The following is a 20,810-nucleotide window of genomic DNA, read 5'->3' on the forward strand; positions in this document are numbered from 1 at the left end:
ATAAAATATTTCTGTTGAGTGTGTCTAAGCAACAGCCTGCAGACTGCACATCAACAACATCTCACACACTTCTACTGGTGTTGCATAGAAAAAGACACTAGGACCATTGTATTCTATCAAAAGCATTCAACCTTTTGCCTACATATGAAAGCAGCAAACCTTGCCTCTTCCACTGAATCAGAATTCAGTCGTTTTTTTATTTTACCTCTGCATTGTTGAAGTTGTCTACACACAGGTCCTATTGTGCTTGTCCAGCACAGTTGAAACTGGCGTCTGTGACTTACGTAATCTTATCTGTCTGCTTTGTTTTGTGCTGTTTTATAGGACAGAGGGTGAGAAAGGAAAAATAACTAATCCCTCAGAAGTAAAATGAGGGATGCCAGAATTCTAAACGATAGCTACGCTACTTCCTTATCAGCTTCATGAAGAGCTAGAGTTTTCTACAGGGTCAACAAACTGCTATAAACAAACAGTGGGCTAGATAACTCCCCGGAAACCTCCCAGTTTATTAACTGTATATATATATTTTCCCCGATTCATACGTTGAGTGTAAATGGAGTTACAAATATTTTACCACTACCGTATCCATATTAGGAAGTACCTCAGTTGTCAGACAAAACACTAGGTGATTTCACACTCTGAGACTCCACAGCTCGGAGGGGTTCCGTTTTACAGTTTGACTCATTCTATGGGGTCATACTGACGCTAAAGTGTTGATTGTGAATTCTCTATTTTTTACTGTGTGACACCTCTGCTGCCCTCTCCCTGTTAACAAGATCACTGTCACTAAGAGAGAGAGAAAGGAAGGGAGGGAGGGAGGGAAATAGAGAGTGGGAGAGAGGGAGAAAGAAAGGGAATGGGAGAAAGAGAAAGGGTGAAAACGAGGAAGGTAGAGATAAAGAGGAAGAGAGAGAGGGAGAGAGAGAGCGGGAGAGAGAGAGGGACAGGATATGAATGAATCAGCAAAGCCTGGGCCTTAGCTGGTAGTGCTGACCCTCCCTCCATCTCTCTCTCTCTCTCTCTCTCTCTCTCTCTCTCTCTCTCTCTCTCTCTCTCTCTCTCTCTCTCTCCAGACAGATATATTAATACAGTACACTGAATACAGTACTGGCCTGGCTAGATCTCATAAGCACAATGAGGACCATGGAAAAGTTCCAGTCAGCACATCTCCTCCACAATGCAGGCTTTTCAGCCTCATCCCCCTGACACAACTGGTCCTCAGATGGAGACTCAGAGAAGGATACTTGTTTTCTCAAGGGTACTTGTCCTCAAGTGACTGTATGGCTGGTCGTTTGTGTCAGTTAAGTGCAATACCGTGTAAGCTTACTTTCACTACAGCTAAAACGGTGAATATACATTGAGTGTACAAAACATTCGGAACACCTACATAATATTGAGTTGCACCCCCTTTCGCCCTCAGAACAGCCTCAATTCGTTGGGGCATGGATGCTACAAGGTGTCGAAAGCGTTCCACAGTTGTGTCAAGTTGGCTGGATGTCCTTTGGGTGATGGACCATTCTTGATACACACAGGAAACTGTTGAGCATGAAAAACCCAGCAGCGTTGCAGTTCTTGACACACTTAAACCGGTGTGCCTGGCCTCTACAGCCATTCCCTGTTAAAAAGCACTTAAATATTTTGTCTTGCCCATTCACCCTCTGAATGGCACACATACACAATCCATGTCTCAATTTTCTCAAGGCTTAAAAATCATTCTTTAACCTGTCTCCTCCCCTTCATTTACACTGATTGAAGTGGATTTAACAAGTGACATCAATAAGGGATCATAGCTTTCATCTGGATTCACCTGGTCAGTCTATGTCATGTTCCTAATGTTTTGTACACTCAGTGTAGATGGAAATTAATATGACTTAATAGACAATGCATTTAGGTGGTTCATACCTTTTAATTACTTTTCAAGTTGTGAAGTGAGAAGCAGGTTTATTTTGAACTAGATGATCATGATACAGTCTTCCAGATGATATGCATCACAGTGTCCTTGAGGTATACCTATAGCAGACAGTCTGCGGCACATCCTGTAAGTTTATGCCCAACAGTGTGTGTGTGTGTGTATGTGTGTGTTTGTGCGTGTGTGCATCGTCTGGTGTGTAACAGACTGGCATTTGGTTCAGATTCATATCAATGTAATTACCTGGGCGGGCCTCAGCTGCTACTCCTTTACTGAGGCGTATTAATACAGCATGCTCCCGGCCCGTCACATTACAACCCTGTCAGTAAGACATCCCGCCGCCAAACCACAGCAGCTGTGGGCTCTAAGCTACCTCCTAGACAGGAAACTGCAGACAGGGTCGCTGTGACCATGGTAACCATTGTGCTGCTAATCAGTCAGGCCGGAGCAAAAGCGGGCGGCACTGTTCCACTGTTTTTAAAACGGCAACAGCATGAGAAGTAAGAGATGTTTAAACAGCTACAGCACTGGAATAGTTCGTGTTTTTGTTACTGCATTTGAATGAGAAGTTATAGACTGTTGATAAAACAGCAGAAGCATGTGGAGTTAGATGATTCAGTATGTAGTTTGCAGTAGTAGTCACAGGAACGGTAGACGGTGTGTGTGTGCGTGTGTGTGTGTGTGTGTGTGCGGAGAGGGTAGGTTCCCCACTGTAGTAGCTCTCAGTGGAGTGTTCTTATCTAACTTCTGTTTGACAGCATGTTACTGACTGTGGCAGCCAGGCACGTCTTGACTTCTGAATGAAGAGCTCTTACCATTTCCATTAAGGCTACAGAAAAATACAGAAAAAGCACTTAAAATGAGCATCCTTTTATCTGCCTTCTTACCACCTCTCTGGTAATCTAGTGTTGATAAGGTGCTTGATATGCTGACTTAAATGGCAGGCAGATATTTCACAGGTGCATTATGGTGTACCACCGCTATGAGGTCACCTTTAGAATTCTGGGCCTACCCTTTCCTCAGATATCCCCCTGGGGGAATAGTTAGGCGGTGCGCAGTGTTGCCTTTTATACTCTCCTGAATCAGTCTGCCACGTCTCATTTATTCCCCCTCCCCTCCGCAAATAAAAACTCAATTTTGTTCCCTTTGGGTCGGGGGGGAAATTGAATGGATCATAATAGCGGCTGAGGGATTTACAGTCAAAAGGGAGCTTACCTGACATGTAAAGAATAGGATGTAAGATCTTTTCCATTACGGACTTGGAAGTGCTGGGGTTGTCAGGCGAGGTGGATGCACTGCCGCCCTGCTCTGAGGTGTAATGGCTGGAGGGAGACGAAAGAGAGGAAGGGAAGGAGGGAGGAAGGAAGAAGGAGAAGAAGAAAGGACTGGGTAAAGTGGAATATGGTCCGGGTTTAGCTGACTGGCTCTGGGTCCTGCTGTCTTAAACTGGCTGCGTCCCAAATGGCACCCTATTCCCTTTATGGTGTGCTAGGGAAAAGAGTGACATTTCAGACATGCAAATCTAGGCAGCTTGCTCTCAAATTGGAATTAGAGCTCAAACTGGAACTATGAATGTAAGCTAGATATATGCAGATAGATCCTAATGCAATCACTTGGGGGAAATCTTGGTGACTCGCATTCATAAATTATTTCAAATGATTTCACATTCATTTGCACTTTGGGAAAACTTTCACTACAGTGTCCTACTGTATCTGTTCAGTGGTGGAGAACTCTGGTGCTAGCGGCCTTGAATGTTCAATCAATCAATCAAATGTGTTTTATTATGCCCTTTTTACATCAGCAGTTGTGCTTTACAGATACCAGCCTAAAACCACAAAGAGCAACCAATGCAGATGCAGAAGCACAGTGGTTAGGAAAAACTCCCTAGAAGGCTGGAACCTAGGAAGAAACCTAGAGAGGAACCAGGCTCCGAGGGTCCAGTCCTCTTCTGGCTGTGCCCGGTGGAGAGTACATGTGGTCATTAAGGTTGCAGTAGATGATCAGCAGGGTCAAATAAAGACAGACAGTTGTACTTCATACTGAGCAGGATTTTGTTAATGCTAACATTCTTCTAACGGTGCCTCGACCTTTGTGTCTTCCAGGCAGACCAGGGAACAGGAGACACCCCCGGACTTCTTCTACTTCTCTGATCTGGAGAGACACAACGCTGAGATCGCTGCCTTTCATCTGGACAGGTGTGTGTGTGTGTGTGTGTGTGCATGTGTGCGTGCATGTGTGCGTGCGTGTGTGTGTGCGTGCATGTGCGTGTGTGTGTGCATGTGTGCGTGTTTATGTGTGCGTGCGTGTGTGTGTGCATGCGTGTGTGTGCGTGCATGTGTGCGTACGTACGTGCGTGTGTGTGTGCATCTCTGAGTGCATGTGTGTGCGTGTGTGCATGTGTGTGTGCGTGTGTGTGCATGTGTGCATGCTTGGGTGTGTGTTTGTGTGTGTGTGCAGTATGCGTGAAGTTGTAGATATTTCCTGCATGACTAAGATGTTTATTCTTGTTTAAATTTAAAAAATTTGGGGGGTAGATCATCTTTAATACTGCAGATAGATTGTGGGTTCTATCAATGTAATTGTTTGCATCATTTCCAATCCCCCATATATATTTGTTCATATTTCTTTTATATATATTTTCCTTTATTATTTTCCCCTAACCCTACCATCCCTCCCCTAATTGTAGTAAACTAATGGACAACAATATTTAGGCTTCTACTTCCAGCTTATACATACTATATACATTTTACGGACACGGGACATTTGACATAAATGATCTCTTCTTTCTTTTTTTTACCCCTTTTATCTCTAAAAACCATCCAGTCTTGACTTCTACTTGCAAAATATTTTTCAACTGTGCTGTGTGTGATGTTTCACAAAAGTTCTGAACCTTTCTATTCTCATAGTTTGCACTGATTCTAAATTAAAGATGAAAACCTTTACTAAAAGTACTTTATATTATTGATCGACTGACCATGGCTTTTCAAGTCACCCAGCAGTGCTATTTGCAAAGATAGCTTGAAGTAAATATTGTGATTTTTCAGCCATAACTGAACTTGCGACCAGAAACAAGCTGCATATGGGCAGGACCAAAACAAATGATCTAATGATTCTGTCTCTTCGCAGCCAAATCTGCAGAGCTGGGATGGTTGTATCTCCCATTTACATAACATTCTATTGTTTGCAAGAATTTTGTATTCTAATTTAAATTGAAAAACTCTATGTTTTGAATCCTGCGTTGTTTTGTGTACAGTGGGGAAAAAAAGTATTTAGTCAGCCACCAATTGTGCAAGTTCTCCCACTTAAAAAGATGAGAGAGGCCTGTAATTTTCATCATAGGTACACGTCAACTATGACAGACAAAATGAGATTTTTTTTCTCCAGATAATCACATTGTAGGATTTTTTATGAATTTATTTGCAAATTATGGTGGAAAATAAGTATTTGGTCAATAACAAAAGTTTCTCAATACTTTGTTATATACCCTTTGTTGGCAATGACACAGGTCAAACGTTTTCTGTAAGTCTTCACAAGGTTTTCACACACTGTTGCTGGTATGTTGGCCCATTCCTCCATGCAGATCTCCTCTACAGCAGTGATGTTTTGGGGCTGTCGCTGGGCAACACGGACTTTCAACTCCCTCCAAAGATTTTCTATGGGGTTGAGATCTGGAGACTGGCTAGGCCACTCCAGGACCTTGAAATGCTTCTTACGAAGCCACTCCTTCGTTGCCCGGGCGGTGTGTTTGGGATCATTGTCATGCTGAAAGACCCAGCCACGTTTCATCTTCAATGCCCTTGCTGATGGAAGGAGGTTTTCACTCAAAATCTCACGATACATGGCCCCATTCATTCTTTCCTTTACACGGATCAGTCGTCCTGGTCCCTTTGCAGAAAAACAGCCCCAAAGCATGATGTTTCCACCCCCATGCTTCACAGTAGGTATGGTGTTCTTTGGATGCAACTCAGCATTCTTTGTCCTCCAAACACGACGAGTTGAGTTTTTACCAAAAAGTTCTATTTTGGTTTCATCTGACCATATGACATTCTCCCAATCCTCTTCTGGATCATCCAAATGCACTCTAGCAAACTTCAGACGGGCCTGGACATGTACTGGCTTAAGCAGGGGGACACGTCTGGCACTGCAGGATTTGAGTCCCTGGCGGCGTAGTGTGTTACTGATGGTAGGCTTTGTTACTTTGGTTCCAGCTCTCTGCAGGTCATTCACTAGGTCCCCCCGTGTGGTTCTGGGATTTTTGCTCACCGTTCTTGTGATCATTTTGACCCCACTGGGTGAGATCTTGCGTGGAGCCCCAGATCAAGGGAGATTATCAGTGGTCTTGTATGTCTTCCATTTCCTAATAATTGCTCCCATAGTTGATTTCTTCAAACCAAGCTGCTTACCTATTGCAGATTCAGTCTTCCCAGCCTGGTGCAGGTCTACAATTTTGTTTCTGGTGTCCTTTGACAGCTCTTTGGTCTTGGCCATAGTGGAGTTTGGAGTGTGACTGTTTGAGGTTGTGGACAGGTGTCTTTTATACTGATAACAAGTTCAAACAGGTGCCATTAATACAGGTAACGAGTGGAGGACAGAGGAGCCTCTTAAAGAAGAAGTTACAGGTCTGTGAGAGCCAGAAATCTTGCTTGTTTGTAGGTGACCAAATACTTATTTTCCACCATAATTTGCAAATAAATTCATAAAAAATCCTACAATGTGATTTTCTGGATATTTTTTTCTCAATTTGTCTGTCATAGTTGACGTGTACCTATGATGAAAATTACAGGCCTCTCTCATCTTTTTAAGTGGGAGAACTTGCACAATTGGTGGCTGACTAAATACTATTTTCCCCACTGTACATAACGGTATGGTCCAATACATAATGGTCTGGTCCAATACATAATGGTCTGGTCCAATACATAATGGTCTGGTCCAATACATAATGGTCTGGCCAAATACATAATGGTCTGGCCCAATACATAATGGTCTGGTCCAATACATAATGGTCTGGTCCAATACATAATGGTCTGGCCAAATACATAATGGTCTGGTCCAATACATAATGGTCTGGTCCAATACATAATGGTCCAGCCCAAAACATAATGGTCTGGTCCAATACATAATGGTCTGGTCCAATACATAATGGTCTGGTCCAATACATAATGGTCTGGTCCAATACATAATGGTCAGGTCCAAAACATAATGGTCTGGCCCAGTACATAATGGTCTGGTCCAATACATAATGGTCTGGTCCAATACATAATGGTCTGGTCCAATACATAATGGTCAGGTCCAATACATAATGGTCTGGCCCAGTACATAATAAATAGAAAAATATCAGAACTTGTTCTGACCACCACAGTAAGTCTACATCAGTGGTGTAAAGTATGTAAGTAAACATACTTTAAAGTACTACTTAAGTAGTTTTGGGGGGTATCTGTACTTTACTATTTATATTTTTGACAACTTTTACTTTTACTTCACTACATTCCTAAAGAAAATAATGTACTTTTTACTCCATACATTTTCCCTGACACCCAAAAGTACTCATTACATTTTGAATGCTTAACAGGACAGGAAAATTGTCAAATTCATGCACTTATCAAGAGAACTTCCCTGCTCATCCCTACTGCCTCTGATTTGGCGGACTCACTAAACCCAAATCCTTCATTTGTAAATTATGTCTGAGTTTTGAAGTGTGCCCCTGACTATCCGTAAATTTAAAAAACAAGAAAATTATGCTGTCTGGTTTGCTTAATATAAGGAATTTGAAATGTACTTTTACTTTTGATAATTAAGAATAGTTTTGAAATTACATTTACTTTTGATACTTAAGTATATTTAAAATCAAATATTTTTAGACTTTTACTCAAGTAGTATTTTCCTGGGTGACTTTCACTTTTACTTGAGTCATTTTCTGTTAAGGTATCTTGACTTTTACTCAAGTATGACAATTGGGTACTTTTCCCACCACTGGTCTACATTCTCACAGTATCTGTTCAGTATTTCATCCTTATCAGACCAGGTGTAAGAACATCAACACTTATCAACCCTAAGGTTATTCAGATTGGCACACACCACACACACACACACACACACACACACACACACACACACACACACACACACACACACACACACACACACACACACACACACACGCGCACACACACACACACACACACACACACACACACACACATCTGTGCCTGGTTCCCTTGTTTTGGATAGAGAATAAAGCTCACTGTACTAGCAGGCTGGCAGGGTAGACGTTACACAATGTGTTTACTATAGCCTGCTGCCCCCCTCTCTCTCTCTCTCTCTCTCTCTCTCTCTCTCTCTCTCTCTCTCTCTCTCTCTCTCTCTCTCTCTCTCTCTCTCTCTCTCTCTCTCTCTCAATTTCAATTCAATTTCAATTTAAGGGGCTTTATTGGCATGGGAAACGTGTGTTAACATTGCCAAAGCAAGTGAAGTAGATAGTAAACAAAAGTGAAATAAACAATAAATATTAACAGTAAACATTACACTCAGAAGTTTCAAAAGAAAAAAGACATTTCAAATGTCATATTATGTATATATACAGTGTTGTAACAATGTGCAAATAGTTAAAGTACAAATGGGGAAATAAATAAACATAAATATGGGTTGTATTTACAATGGTGTTTGTTCTTCACTGGTTGCCCTTTTCTTGTGGCAACAGGTCACAAATCTAACTGCTGTGAAGGCACACTGTGGTACTTCACCCAATAGATAAGGGAGTTTATCAAAATTGGGCTTGTTTTCAAATCCTTTGTGGGTCTGTGTAATCTGAGGGAAATATGTGTCTCTAATATGGTTATACATTTGGCAGGAGGTTAGGAAGTGCAGCTCAGTTTGCACCTCATTTTGTGGGCAGTGTGCACATAGCCTGTCTTCTCTTGAGAGCCAGGTCTGCCTACGGCGGCCTTTCTCAATAGCAAGGCTATGCTCACTGAGTCTGTACATAGTCAAAGCTTTCCTTAAGTTTGGGTCAGTCACAGTGGTCAGGTATTCTGCCACTGTGTACTCTCTGTTTAGGGCCAAATAGCATTCTAGTTTGCTCAGTTTTTTTGTTTGTTCTTTCCAATGTGTCAAGTAATTCTCTTTTTGTTTTCTCATGATTTGGTTGGGTCTAATTGTGTTGTTGTTGCTGTTGTTGTTGTCCTGGGGCTGTGTGGGGTCTGTTTGTGTTTGTGAACAGAGCCCCAGGACAAGCTTACTTAGGGGACTCTTCTCCAAGTTCATCTCTCTGTAGGTGATGGCTTTGTTATGGAAGGTTTGGGAATCGCTTCCTTTTAAGTGGTTATAGAATTGAACGACTCTTTTCTGGATTTTGATAATTAGCTGGTATTGGCCTAATTCTGCTCTGCATGCATTATTTGGTGTTTTACGTTGTACACAGAGGATGTTTTTGCAGAATTCTGCATGCAGAGTCTCAATTTGGTGTTTGTCCCATTTTGTGAATTGTTGGTTGGTGAGCGGACCCCAGACCTCACAACCATAAAGGGCTATGGGTTCTATAACTGATTCAAGTATTTTTTGCCAGATCCTAATTGGTATGTCAAATTTTATGTTCCTTTTGATGGCATAGAAGGCCCTTCTTGCCTTGTCTCTCAGATCGTTCACAGCTTTGTGGAAGTTACCTGTGGCGCTGATGTTTAGGCCGAGGTATGTATATTTTTTTGTGTGCTCTAGGGCAACGGTGTCTAGATGGAATTTGTATTTGTGGTCCTGGCAACTGGACCTATTTTGGAACACTATTATTTTTGTCTTACTGAGATTTACTGTTAGGGCCAGGTCTGACAGAATCTGTGCAGAAGATCTAGGTGCTGCTGTAGGCCCTCCTTGGTTGGTGACAGAAGCACCAGATCATCAGCAAACAGAAGACATTTGACTTCAGATTCTAGTAGGGTGAGGCCGTGTGCTGCAGACTGTTCTAGTGCCCTCGCCAATTTGTTGATATATATGTTGAAGAGGGTGGGGCTTAAACTGCATCCCTGTCTCACCCCACGGCCCTGTGGAAAGAAATGTGTGCCAATTTTAACCGCACACTTGTTGTTTGTGTACATGGATTTTATAATATCGTATGTTTTTCCCCCAACCCCACTTTCCATCAATTGGTATAGCAGACCCTCATGCGAAATTGAGTCAAAAGCTTTTTTTGAAATCAACAAAGCATGAGAAGACTTTGCCTTTGTTTTGGTTTGTTTGTTTGTCAATTAGGGTGTGCAGGGTTGAATACGTGGTCTGTCGAACGGTAATTTGGTAAAAAGCCAATTTGACATTTGCTCAGTACATTGTTTTCACTGAGGAAATGAACTAGTCTGCTGTTAATGATAATGCAGAGGATTTTCTCTCTCTCTCTCTCTCTCTCTCTCTCTCTCTCTCTCTCTCTCTCGCTCTCTCTCTCTCTCTCTCTCTCTCTCTCTCTCTCTCTCTCTCTCTCTCTCTCTCTCACACACATACACACACACACTCTCTCACACACTAACACACTCTCTCTCACACACACACACAAACACAAACACACACACACATACACCTAATTACCCACCCACACACACACACCCAGCCCAGTGGAATGCCAGGCCGGGGCCAGAGGCATGTGTTTGTGTGGGCACAGTGGGCTGAGGAGAGGAAACCAAGGGACATGCCAATGCCAGCAGGGCATAATTTAGGGCAGGGAGGAGGTAACTCTGCTAGCCCCTAAAGAGCAGGTTGTATTTAGGTTGTTGTTAGGTTGTGTATGCCAAGCTGAGTCTGGCTATATGAATTACGGCCTTGTTGTTTGACCCAGGGCCGCACCATCTTCTGGACAGCAGCCTGTGGAACTCTGTGTTTGTGTCCCAAAGGGCACCCTATTCACTTTGTAGTGCATTACTTTTGACCAAGCAGTGCACTGCAAAGGGAATAGGGTTCCTTTTGGGACGCGGCCTCTCAATATGAACTAGAGGAATGTGTAGAAAGAGGAGAACAGGAGGAATTGTTTGGCTCTGTGTATAGCCTCTTCTCTTCACTCCCTCTATGGCTGGACAGTAGACACTGTTGATACACTTGCTTTTGAGAAATGTACAACGTGTTATCGTTATGCTGTGTAAGGGTTAACTCAAAGCCTTTCCACTTTCACACATTGTACCATTTTAACCTACACTGAGCAGTCCTCCGTATAGCGTACACTGTGCAGTACTCTACTCTACACTCTCTGTAAGCAGTACTCTACCCTTCAAGGTGGATGACAAGAGTGGGGTACAGAGAGAGAGAGAGAGCAAAAGAGAGAGAGAGCCTGGCTCCATACAGGAGTTCCTTTGTCATCTGGTTCATGGTGACTGTGCACTTTGAGCGGCTATAGCTCCTGAGAGCTTTCATCTGGTGGCTAGGGTTTCATCCTTGCAGCCCCACATCCTGTCTCCCTGTCTGTCTCTCCCTAAGGGCTAAGACTTCAAGGTTACACACACACACACAAACCCACACTCACACACTCCGCTCCCAGGAGTCTAAGCCTCAGAGAGGTCATGCTGCAGGAAGCAACGACAAGGATGGTTAAAGAGGTATCAAATGAGTAGGAGGCCTGGCCCAGCTAGTGTGGCACACACACACAGAAAAATCGTCAGACAAAGACATAGGCAGAAATAAGGTCAGTTGGAAGAGAGGAAGGAAAAGAGAGAAAAGTTATAGCAAGAACAGGACGCACAGAGAGAGAGAGAGGGGTAGAGTAAAGGGATGAGAGTGGGGGGAGAGAGGAAGAGGAAGAGACAGGTAGACAAAGAAAGAAGATGAGGAAGGAGATAGTATGAGAGAGAAGAGAGAGAGAGAGAGAGAGAGAGAGAGAGAGAGAGAGAGAGAGAGAGAGAGAGAGAGAGAGAGAGAGAGAGAGAGAGAGAGAGAGAGAGAGAGAGAGAGAGAGAGAGAGAGAGAGAGAGAGTAGAGGAGAGTAGAGTAGAGGACAGGAGAGGAGCGAGGGAGAAAGAAGGAGGAATCCCAGTCTCTCAGCCCAGTGTGGTTTGAGCGACCGGATGCTGAAGTTCAATAAACACCACTTTAAAAGCCAATGAAAGGAGCTAAGAGATTGTACTGTAAAATAGATGAATTATTAATAATATCTCACACACACTAGCAGGAAGAAAGAGGCCCGTACACACACACACTCCACCGTTGGCACTTTGGATTGAAAATCATTCCTGGCTTCTCCCTCAAGCAGGAAATTGTGTCCCGTTTTAATGGCATAACATTTACCGATCTTTATTTGGGCTAATAGTTATTGATGATGTGGTGAGGAAGGATATTCCGTCATGAAGCCCTAAAGTAAGGATCAAAAGGCCCTAAAACAATTATATCCCATCAGCATACGTGGTTCCATACACAGTATGTTTTTGAAAACACAATAGTTTGTAAAACAATGGTGTCATATATAAATTATTATCCCCTGTGGGATCAATAAAGTCTTATTAAATTGATTTGAATTTCTACTGGGTTTCCTAATGGGATATTTCCAGACATCTCCATTATGTTTCATACTGATCTGATGTATATCTATGGTCTCCGCCCTCAGGATCCTAGACTTCCGGAGAGTTCCCCCGGTAGCGGGAAGACTGGTCAACATGACCAGGGAGATACGGGATGTGACCAGGGACAAAAAGCTCTGGAGGACCTTCTTCATCTCCCCAGGTAAACACACTGCTACTACATTCTCACAATGATCCCACAACATTCTTACAACTTTACAACAACATTCCCACAGAATACCTATGGAGTAGGGCAAACTCAAAACTTAGATGAGATATTTCTTTATTGTCTGTTTCTCACAGATAACTTATTCCCACTATGGTTAGCGTTGCTATGTGGTCCTAGCAACAGCAGTAGTTGAGTGTAGTTTCCATACTTGATCATTTTCTTCAGGAATGACTTGACCAGGAAAAACTCTGGTTCCTAGCTACTGTGTAGGCCTGTAGAGGAATCAGACTGGCTATTTAGATTAAAACTCTGGTTCCTAGCTACTGTGTAGGCCTGTAGAATAATCAGACTGGCTATTTAGATTAAAACTCTGGTTCCTAGCTACTGTGTAGGCCTGTAGAATAATCAGACTGGCTATTTAGATTAAAACTCTGGTTCCTAGCTACTGTGTAGGGCTGTAGAGGAATCAGATTGCATATTTAGATTACAACTCTGGTTCCTAGCTACCATGTAGGCTGATAGAGGTATCAGACTGGCTATTTAGATTAAAACTCTGGTTCCTAGCTACCGTGTAGGCTTGTAGATGAATTGGACCGGCTATTTAGATTAAAACTCTGGTTCCTAGCTACTGTGTAGGCTTGTAGAGGAATCAGACTGGCTATTTAGATTACAACTCTGGTTCCTAGCTACTGTGTAGGCCTGTAGAGGAATCAGACTGGCTATTTAGATTAAAACTCTGGTTCCTAGCTATTGTGTAGGCCTGTAGAGGAATCAGACTGGCGATTTAGATTAAAACTCTGGTTCCTAGATACTGTGTAGGCTTGTAGAAGAATCAGACTGGCTATTTAGATTAAAACTCTGGTTCCTAGCTACTGTGTAGGCCTGTAGAGGAATCAGACTGGCGATTTAGATTACAACTCTGGTCCCTAGCTACTGTGTAGCCCTGTAGAGGTATCAAACTGGCTATTTAGATTAAATATCTGGTTCCTAGCTGCTGTGTAGGCTTGTAGAGGAATCAGACTGGCTATTTAGATTAAAACTCTGGTTCCTAGCTATTGTGTAGGCTTGTAGAGGAATCAGACTGGCTATTTAGATGAAAACTCTGGTTCCTAGCTACTGTGTAATGTCTGTAGAGGAATCAGACTGGCGATTTAGATTACAACTCTGGTCCCTAGCTACTGTGTAGGGCTGTAGAGGAATCAGATTGCATATTTAGATTACAACTCTGGTTCCTAGCTACCATGTAGGCTGATAGAGGTATCAGACTGGCTATTTAGATTAAAACTCTGGTTCCTAGCTACCGTGTAGGCTTGTAGATGAATTGGACCGGCTATTTAGATTAAAACTCTGGTTCCTAGCTACTGTGTAGGCTTGTAGAGGAATCAGACTGGCTATTTAGATTACAACTCTGGTTCCTAGCTACTGTGTAGGCCTGTAGAGGAATCAGACTGGCTATTTAGATTAAAACTCTGGTTCCTAGCTATTGTGTAGGCCTGTAGAGGAATCAGACTGGCGATTTAGATTAAAACTCTGGTTCCTAGATACTGTGTAGGCTTGTAGAAGAATCAGACTGGCTATTTAGATTAAAACTCTGGTTCCTAGCTACTGTGTAGGCCTGTAGAGGAATCAGACTGGCGATTTAGATTACAACTCTGGTCCCTAGCTACTGTGTAGCCCTGTAGAGGTATCAAACTGGCTATTTAGATTAAATATCTGGTTCCTAGCTGCTGTGTAGGCTTGTAGAGGAATCAGACTGGCTATTTAGATTAAAACTCTGGTTCCTAGCTATTGTGTAGGCTTGTAGAGGAATCAGACTGGCTATTTAGATGAAAACTCTGGTTCCTAGCTACTGTGTAATGTCTGTAGAGGAATCAGACTGGCGATTTAGATTACAACTCTGGTCCCTAGCTACTGTGTAGCCCTGTAGAGGTATCAAACTGGCTATTTAGATTAAATATCTGGTTCCTAGCTGCTGTGTAGGCTTGTAGAGGAATCAGACTGGCTATTTAGATTAAAACTCTGGTTCCTAGCTATTGTGTAGGCTTGTAGAGGAATCAGACTGGCTATTTAGATTAAAACTCTGGTTCCTAGCTATTGTGTAGGCTTGTAGAGGAATCAGACTGGCTATTTAGATGAAAACTCTGGTTCCTAGCTACTGTGTAATGTCTGTAGAGGAATCAGACTGGCTATTTAGATTAAAACTCTGGTTCCTAGCTACTGTGTAGGCCTGTAGAGGAATCAGACTGGCTATTTCGATTAACACTCTTGTTCCTAGCTACTGTACTTTAGAGGAATCAGACTGGCTATTTAGATTAAAACTCTGGTTCCTAGCTACTGTGTAGGCCTGTAGAGGAATCAGACTGGCTATTTAGATTAAAACTCTGGTTTCTAGCTACTGTGTAGGCCTGTAGAGGAATCAGACTGGCTATTTAGATTAAAACTCTGGTTCCTAGCTACTGTGTAGGCCTGTAGAGGAATCAGACTGGATATTTATATTACAACTCTGGTTCCTAGCTACTGTGTAGGCCTGTATAGGAATCAGGCTGGTTATTTAGATCTACCTCTAGTCAACAGTAGTGTATTGTGTATTCACTATGCAGTATACAGCTTAGTGGAATTTATTTGCAGGAACGACACAGAAAAACACAGAATCTCCAGGGTGTCCCCCCAACACACACACACACACACACACACACACACACACACACACACACACACACACACACACACTTCAAAAAAACATCTGAAAACAATCGAACTGCAAACCACAATAATTCACCAGAAAGACTCATATTTAGAGGCTGGATCCAAGTCCTACCCTAACAAGGAATCTGATCAATAATTCCCTTTAGCTTAGTGGCTCAGTGCTGGGCCAGTGGTGGTGAGGAACACAGACAGACAGACAGACAGACAGACAGACACTCACAAATACACACACACACAGAACACACATCTGTCAAAGGTAACCTAATCATCCTCATAGATTAGTTGTTAAAGTTATTGTCCGACAGACGGACGGAACAATCTCAAGCCCTCTGTCTATTACTTTGTCTGTCATTCAGTCCTTTCAATCCCACTTTACATGAACTGAGCGAAAACCCTATGTTTTTACATTGTACTGATACAGGCATGTACCATGTAGACTGGTTTGACAGGGACATAGCAAAGAGGCCCTTTACATTAAATTGGAAGTTCAGTATGTTACAAATGAATGTTTGATGGTTCCCCACCCAGACATGAGTTGGTGGTTAAAGTTAGTTACATTTTGTAGTGGCTATTTCAAGAAAACCGAGTTTACAGTTTCTCTTGGCCCTTAGGCTACTTTCAATGTGAGGAACCATATAAGATTAAGTTGTAAAACACTGGACTTCTCCTTTAATGTAAAAGGCCATTGCTGAATTCTGAACTTCTAATACCTGTCTTCAGACTGTCTGTTAGATCCCCATTAAGCCCAGTGAACAGCTATGTGGAGTAACAGAAGCCATTCTATCTGACAGGAGATTACCGCTAGACTCAGAGAGTTTGCTGGCTCAGCTCGCGCCTCCCTACCTCCCTGAACCCAAGATTAAGAAACCAATACCAGTCTGGCTCTACAACACCCTGCCAGCTTCCTCTCTGTACCTGTCTGTCTGTCTGTCTGTCTGTCTGTCTGTCTGTCTGTCTGTCTGTCTGTCTGTCTGTCTGTCTGTCTGTCTGTCTGTCTCTCTCACTCTTTCTCTCTCTCTCTCTCTCTCTCTCTCTCTCTCTCTCTCTCTCTCTCTCTCTCTCTCTCTCTCTCTCTCTCTCTCTCTCTCGCTCTCTCTCTCTCTTTCTCACATCTCTCTCACACAGACACACACATACAGACACACACACTGTCCCCCTCTCCTCTTCCCTTGCTCCCCTGCTGCCAACTAAAACCCAGTGTTTTCCTCTCTCCCCAGCCAATAACATCTGTTTCTATGGAGAGTGCTCTTACTACTGCTCTACTGAGCATGCTCTGTGTGGGAAACCGGACCAGATTGAGGGTTCTCTGGCTGCCTTCCTGCCAGACCTGGCCCTGGCCAAACGTAAGACCTGGAGGAACCCTTGGAGACGATCCTACCACAAACGCAAGAAAGCAGAGTAAGAGACAAACACTCCTTCCAGAAATGCAAGAACATGCATATACCCTTATAGGGAACAAGGAAGTAGAGTAAAACCCACAGAATATACCATTATAGAGAACAAAAAGCAGAGTAAATCACACAGAATATACCATTATAGAGAACAAGAAAGCAGAGTAAAACACACAGCATATACCCTTATAGAGAACAAGGAAGTAGAGTAAAACACACAGAATATACCCTTATAGAGAACAAGAAAGCAGAGTAAAACACACAGAATATACCATTATAGAGAACAAGGAAGTAGAGTAAAACACACAGCATATACCCTTATAGAGAACAAGGAAGTGGCGCAGTGGTCTAAGGCACTGCATCGCAGTGCTAGCTGTGCCACTAGAGATCCTGGTTCGTATCCAGGCTCTGTCGTAGCCGGCCGCGACCGGGAGACCCATGGGGCGGCGCACAATTGGCCCAGCGTCGTCCAGGGTAGGGGAGGGAATGGCCGGCAGGGGATGTAGCTCAGTTGGTAGAGCATGGCGTTTGCAACGCCAGGGTTGTGGGTTCGATAAAATAATGTTTGCGCTAACTGTAAGTCGCTCTGGATAAGAGTGTCTGCTAAATGACTAAAATGTAAATGTAAAATGGAAGTAGAGTGTAATGAAGGGCAGCAAGTTACGCATATCAGCCCTTCCCCATACCTTAATCTCTCTGTCTCCCCCTACATCTCCTTATCTTCCTCAATTCCTCCTATATCTTGCCCTCTCATTTTATCTCTTTATTTCTTTCTCCCCCTCAATACTTCCTTTTTCCTTCTCTACCTTCTGCTTCTCTCTCACCTGTACTTGTTTTCTTATTCTGTGTCTCGGTCTCCCTCTCCCTCTCTATCGCTCCCAATCTCCCTTTCTGTCTATCTTGTATCTCTCTCTCTCTCTCTCTCTCTCTCTCTCTCTCTCTCTTTCTCTCTCTCTCTATTTATCTAACTTCCATAACTATGTACCCTTTATATATAAGGTCACCTCACACCCCCTGATTACCCAGAGTTCACTGGGGTTCACCAGATGACACCTCATTACACAAGGTGCCATGGCATGCCCTATCAGGAAGTGACTCAGCAGGAACAGCCAGTGCTCGCAGGAAAACACATTTCTCCAGATCCCCACCTCTGATAAAAACAGGTAGATTGCTGTTGCAGGAGAAGTAGCAGCTCATTATAAACTGAGTTAGTTGCCCTGGGAGACAGGGTCTTCTCTCACTTCCTTGTTCCTGTGTGCAAGGAGGAAACATGGAATGACTCCATCTAATTTATTTGATACTTTCACCGTGTTGTATATAAATAATAATGCTAATTTTGCTGTGAGAACAAGGAGTCCGCTTACACTGTACTTTGATTATAAAGGTTTATTTATATCACAAGATTTCAGCGTAAATTGACAGACATCTGCAGGCATCTGGAGAACAACGACCAAAAATAATATGTTGTCCTCCCCGTCCTCTGTTTTAACCCTTGTATTTATCCTATGTAACCTGATATGGGTGTTTTCCCTACAGACCAATCCCAGGACTCCACCTAACAGACTTCCTCGGCTTTAGGGTGCCCCTATAGAACTACTCCCCAGATGCTCCCCTTAAGCTGAGTCAACATCCTCTAAAACCATTCGAAACCATTAGCAAAGTCATAAATTCCTCAGATACCACATATTTCCCCCCTTCGAGACTAATTAAGTCTCGAAACCAAAAAGAATAGGTTTATGACAAATAACAATTTTTCTCTTATTGAGTAACTTTAACAATAAACCAAATTTTATGGAGAGTAAACACCTTTTTCTATGGAGTGTAAATACATTTGTATGAAATATGAACAAATATCTATGGAGTGTGAGACCGAAAAACCTGTCTGGCAGCTTTCTTTCCAAATATCCATCAATCAATCAAGACAGTAAAATTCTCTCACGGCCCCTCTGCCCCAGGCAACCACTTAAGTACTCCAGATCAATTCATACATCTTTATCAATGTATTTTAGACTATGATGCAATTAAATACACATGAAAGCCTCAGCAAACAAAATACAATCAAAAATGTCCACATTCAGGCTGGTCAACCCATCGGACCCGCCTGTGGATTCTCTCTATCCCTGCCTAGACCCAATATCCCTAAGCATCCACAAAATAAACAAAAACATCTGAGATCCCCACATGTACCCAATAACAGCAAATATCATTCTTCAAAAATTAATACAGAAAGAATATGACACAAATTATGTATTACACATGCAAATATGTCTATATATCATTGTAGACACTGGAATGTAGTCCACTACACTTCATCTCCTCAGCAGTGTCGACTTCCCAATGCATCTTCGATGATGGAATCTGAACCTTTCCACACCTTCCTTGTTCCACTTCCTCCAGTCCATTCATATTGTCCCTTCATATTGTCCCTTCATATTGTCCCTTCATATTGTCCCTTCATATTGTCCATGTTTGAGTATTTGAATCCCCTCTACACATTCCCCCATATGCTTCTGGAAGAAAAGAAAAGACCAAACAGTATCTTTTGCAAAACAACACATTCAAATTAAAACATCAATATCAACTAAAAATGATATATAAAATGATATATAAAATGAATCACATACCATTTCCCCCCTTTGATTCATCACAAAATAATAAAATCACCATAATATTTAAAAACATTTGAAAAATTCAAAATTGATATCTATCCATCAATACTCCTTTGAGTCTTGACAGAAGGTTAAACCCTCTTATCGTTTCATTTGCAAAACCCTTCAAATTATAGGTAATATTATCTATGTTATCTTCCCAACATTTTACACCATACCATGGAAAAAAGTCCCCACTTCTCTCCTAGACTTATCCTCCAATGGTAGGCTTCCCAGACTATTACACTTCTCTCTTTCAGAATCAGATTTATCTATGTCCCTTGCTTCCCCTCTTTTAATTTTAAAAACCTCATATGGAAGCTTCAACTTCAACATGTAACAACATCCTTTCCATCCATAGGGTAAGAATATATTCTTTCTCACCACAAACCCCAGATGTTTCTAAAATTCCCAATAGTTACATTATCATGCAAAACTTCTCTCTCCCCATCAAAGTCCTTCTCTTCTTACTAAATGAAACATCAAAAGTTACATTATATTTCTCATTACTAACCTTATGTTCCTGCTTACCCCAAAGTCATCATATAATCATCACCATCTGATATTCCCCTAAACATCCCCTTTCCATCATATGTTTTATTTTAACAAAAACAGATTTTAGCCCTCACTGGTTTCACCTCCAATGCTTCATGAAGCGCTGTTAACTGATTTTCCTTCCCATCTAACAAATTCACATAGGTTAATTCATTTAACCAAGAACACTTAAACCTAGGCCTAAACAAATGCTTCCACAACGACATTATTTTATCTCTTAATGATTGTTGCTGATACAACAGCCATAATAAAGCATAAGATTTACACATACTCGATAGAGGTTGAGCTACCTTCTCTAAGATTCAACCCCATGTTCCTTATGCTGAAATTCTCAACAGACATTTACCCTCAAGATTCCTCACTGATCTTACAGAATGAGTTAACTCCTTGAACCAAAGATTCCTACCTGCCCATCCATCTTTAATTTCCAAAACAGAAGAATCAAATCCATATGCCTTCCATTTAGTTTCTCTCTTTCCTAACGAACAGTATTGATCAGATATATCTTCTTGTCTTCTATTAAAATCAAACAACTCATCCTGTACCTCCATGATAATATTCTCCCTAATCTTTCCCTCTAACATTACTCAAAATAAGTTAGCAATCACTCATAACCCTCTTCCACTTCATATCGTTCTACAAAATAGACTTCCTTTCACTAGGTGAAACAGCTTCTACTTCTTATCCTCATAACAACACTTCTTCTCCACAATTATCTCTCCACATGAGAGGAATGTCACCTCTACACATTCCTTCTCTCACATCTACAAGAAAGATGAGCTGTACCACCCATCCTAACCCTAATGACAGTCTTTTCCTCTAAAATTGGTGTTGGAGCGATTGGCTCCCTTGTAATATAATAATAATAATATAATATATGCCATTTAGCAGACAACTTGTAATCAAATGTGATAT

General features: G+C 42.1%; 1 protein-coding gene across 1 annotated transcript in view; it reads left to right on the forward strand.

The window, feature by feature from the left end:
* Window positions 1-20,810, forward strand: part of LOC311103430 (extracellular serine/threonine protein kinase FAM20C-like) — a 57,588-nt gene that overhangs the window by 26,736 nt on the left and 10,042 nt on the right. The window contains exons 4-6 of the mRNA XM_084144996.1: window positions 4,012-4,104; window positions 12,474-12,589; window positions 16,519-16,699. Coding sequence (XP_084001122.1) covers window positions 4,012-4,104; window positions 12,474-12,589; window positions 16,519-16,699 — 390 coding nt within the window. The remainder of the gene's footprint in view (window positions 1-4,011; window positions 4,105-12,473; window positions 12,590-16,518; window positions 16,700-20,810) is intronic.

Source organism: Coregonus lavaretus, assembly GCF_964263955.1.
Source record: "Coregonus lavaretus genome assembly, chromosome: 28".
NCBI classification, from domain to species: Eukaryota; Metazoa; Chordata; class Actinopteri; order Salmoniformes; family Salmonidae; genus Coregonus; species Coregonus lavaretus.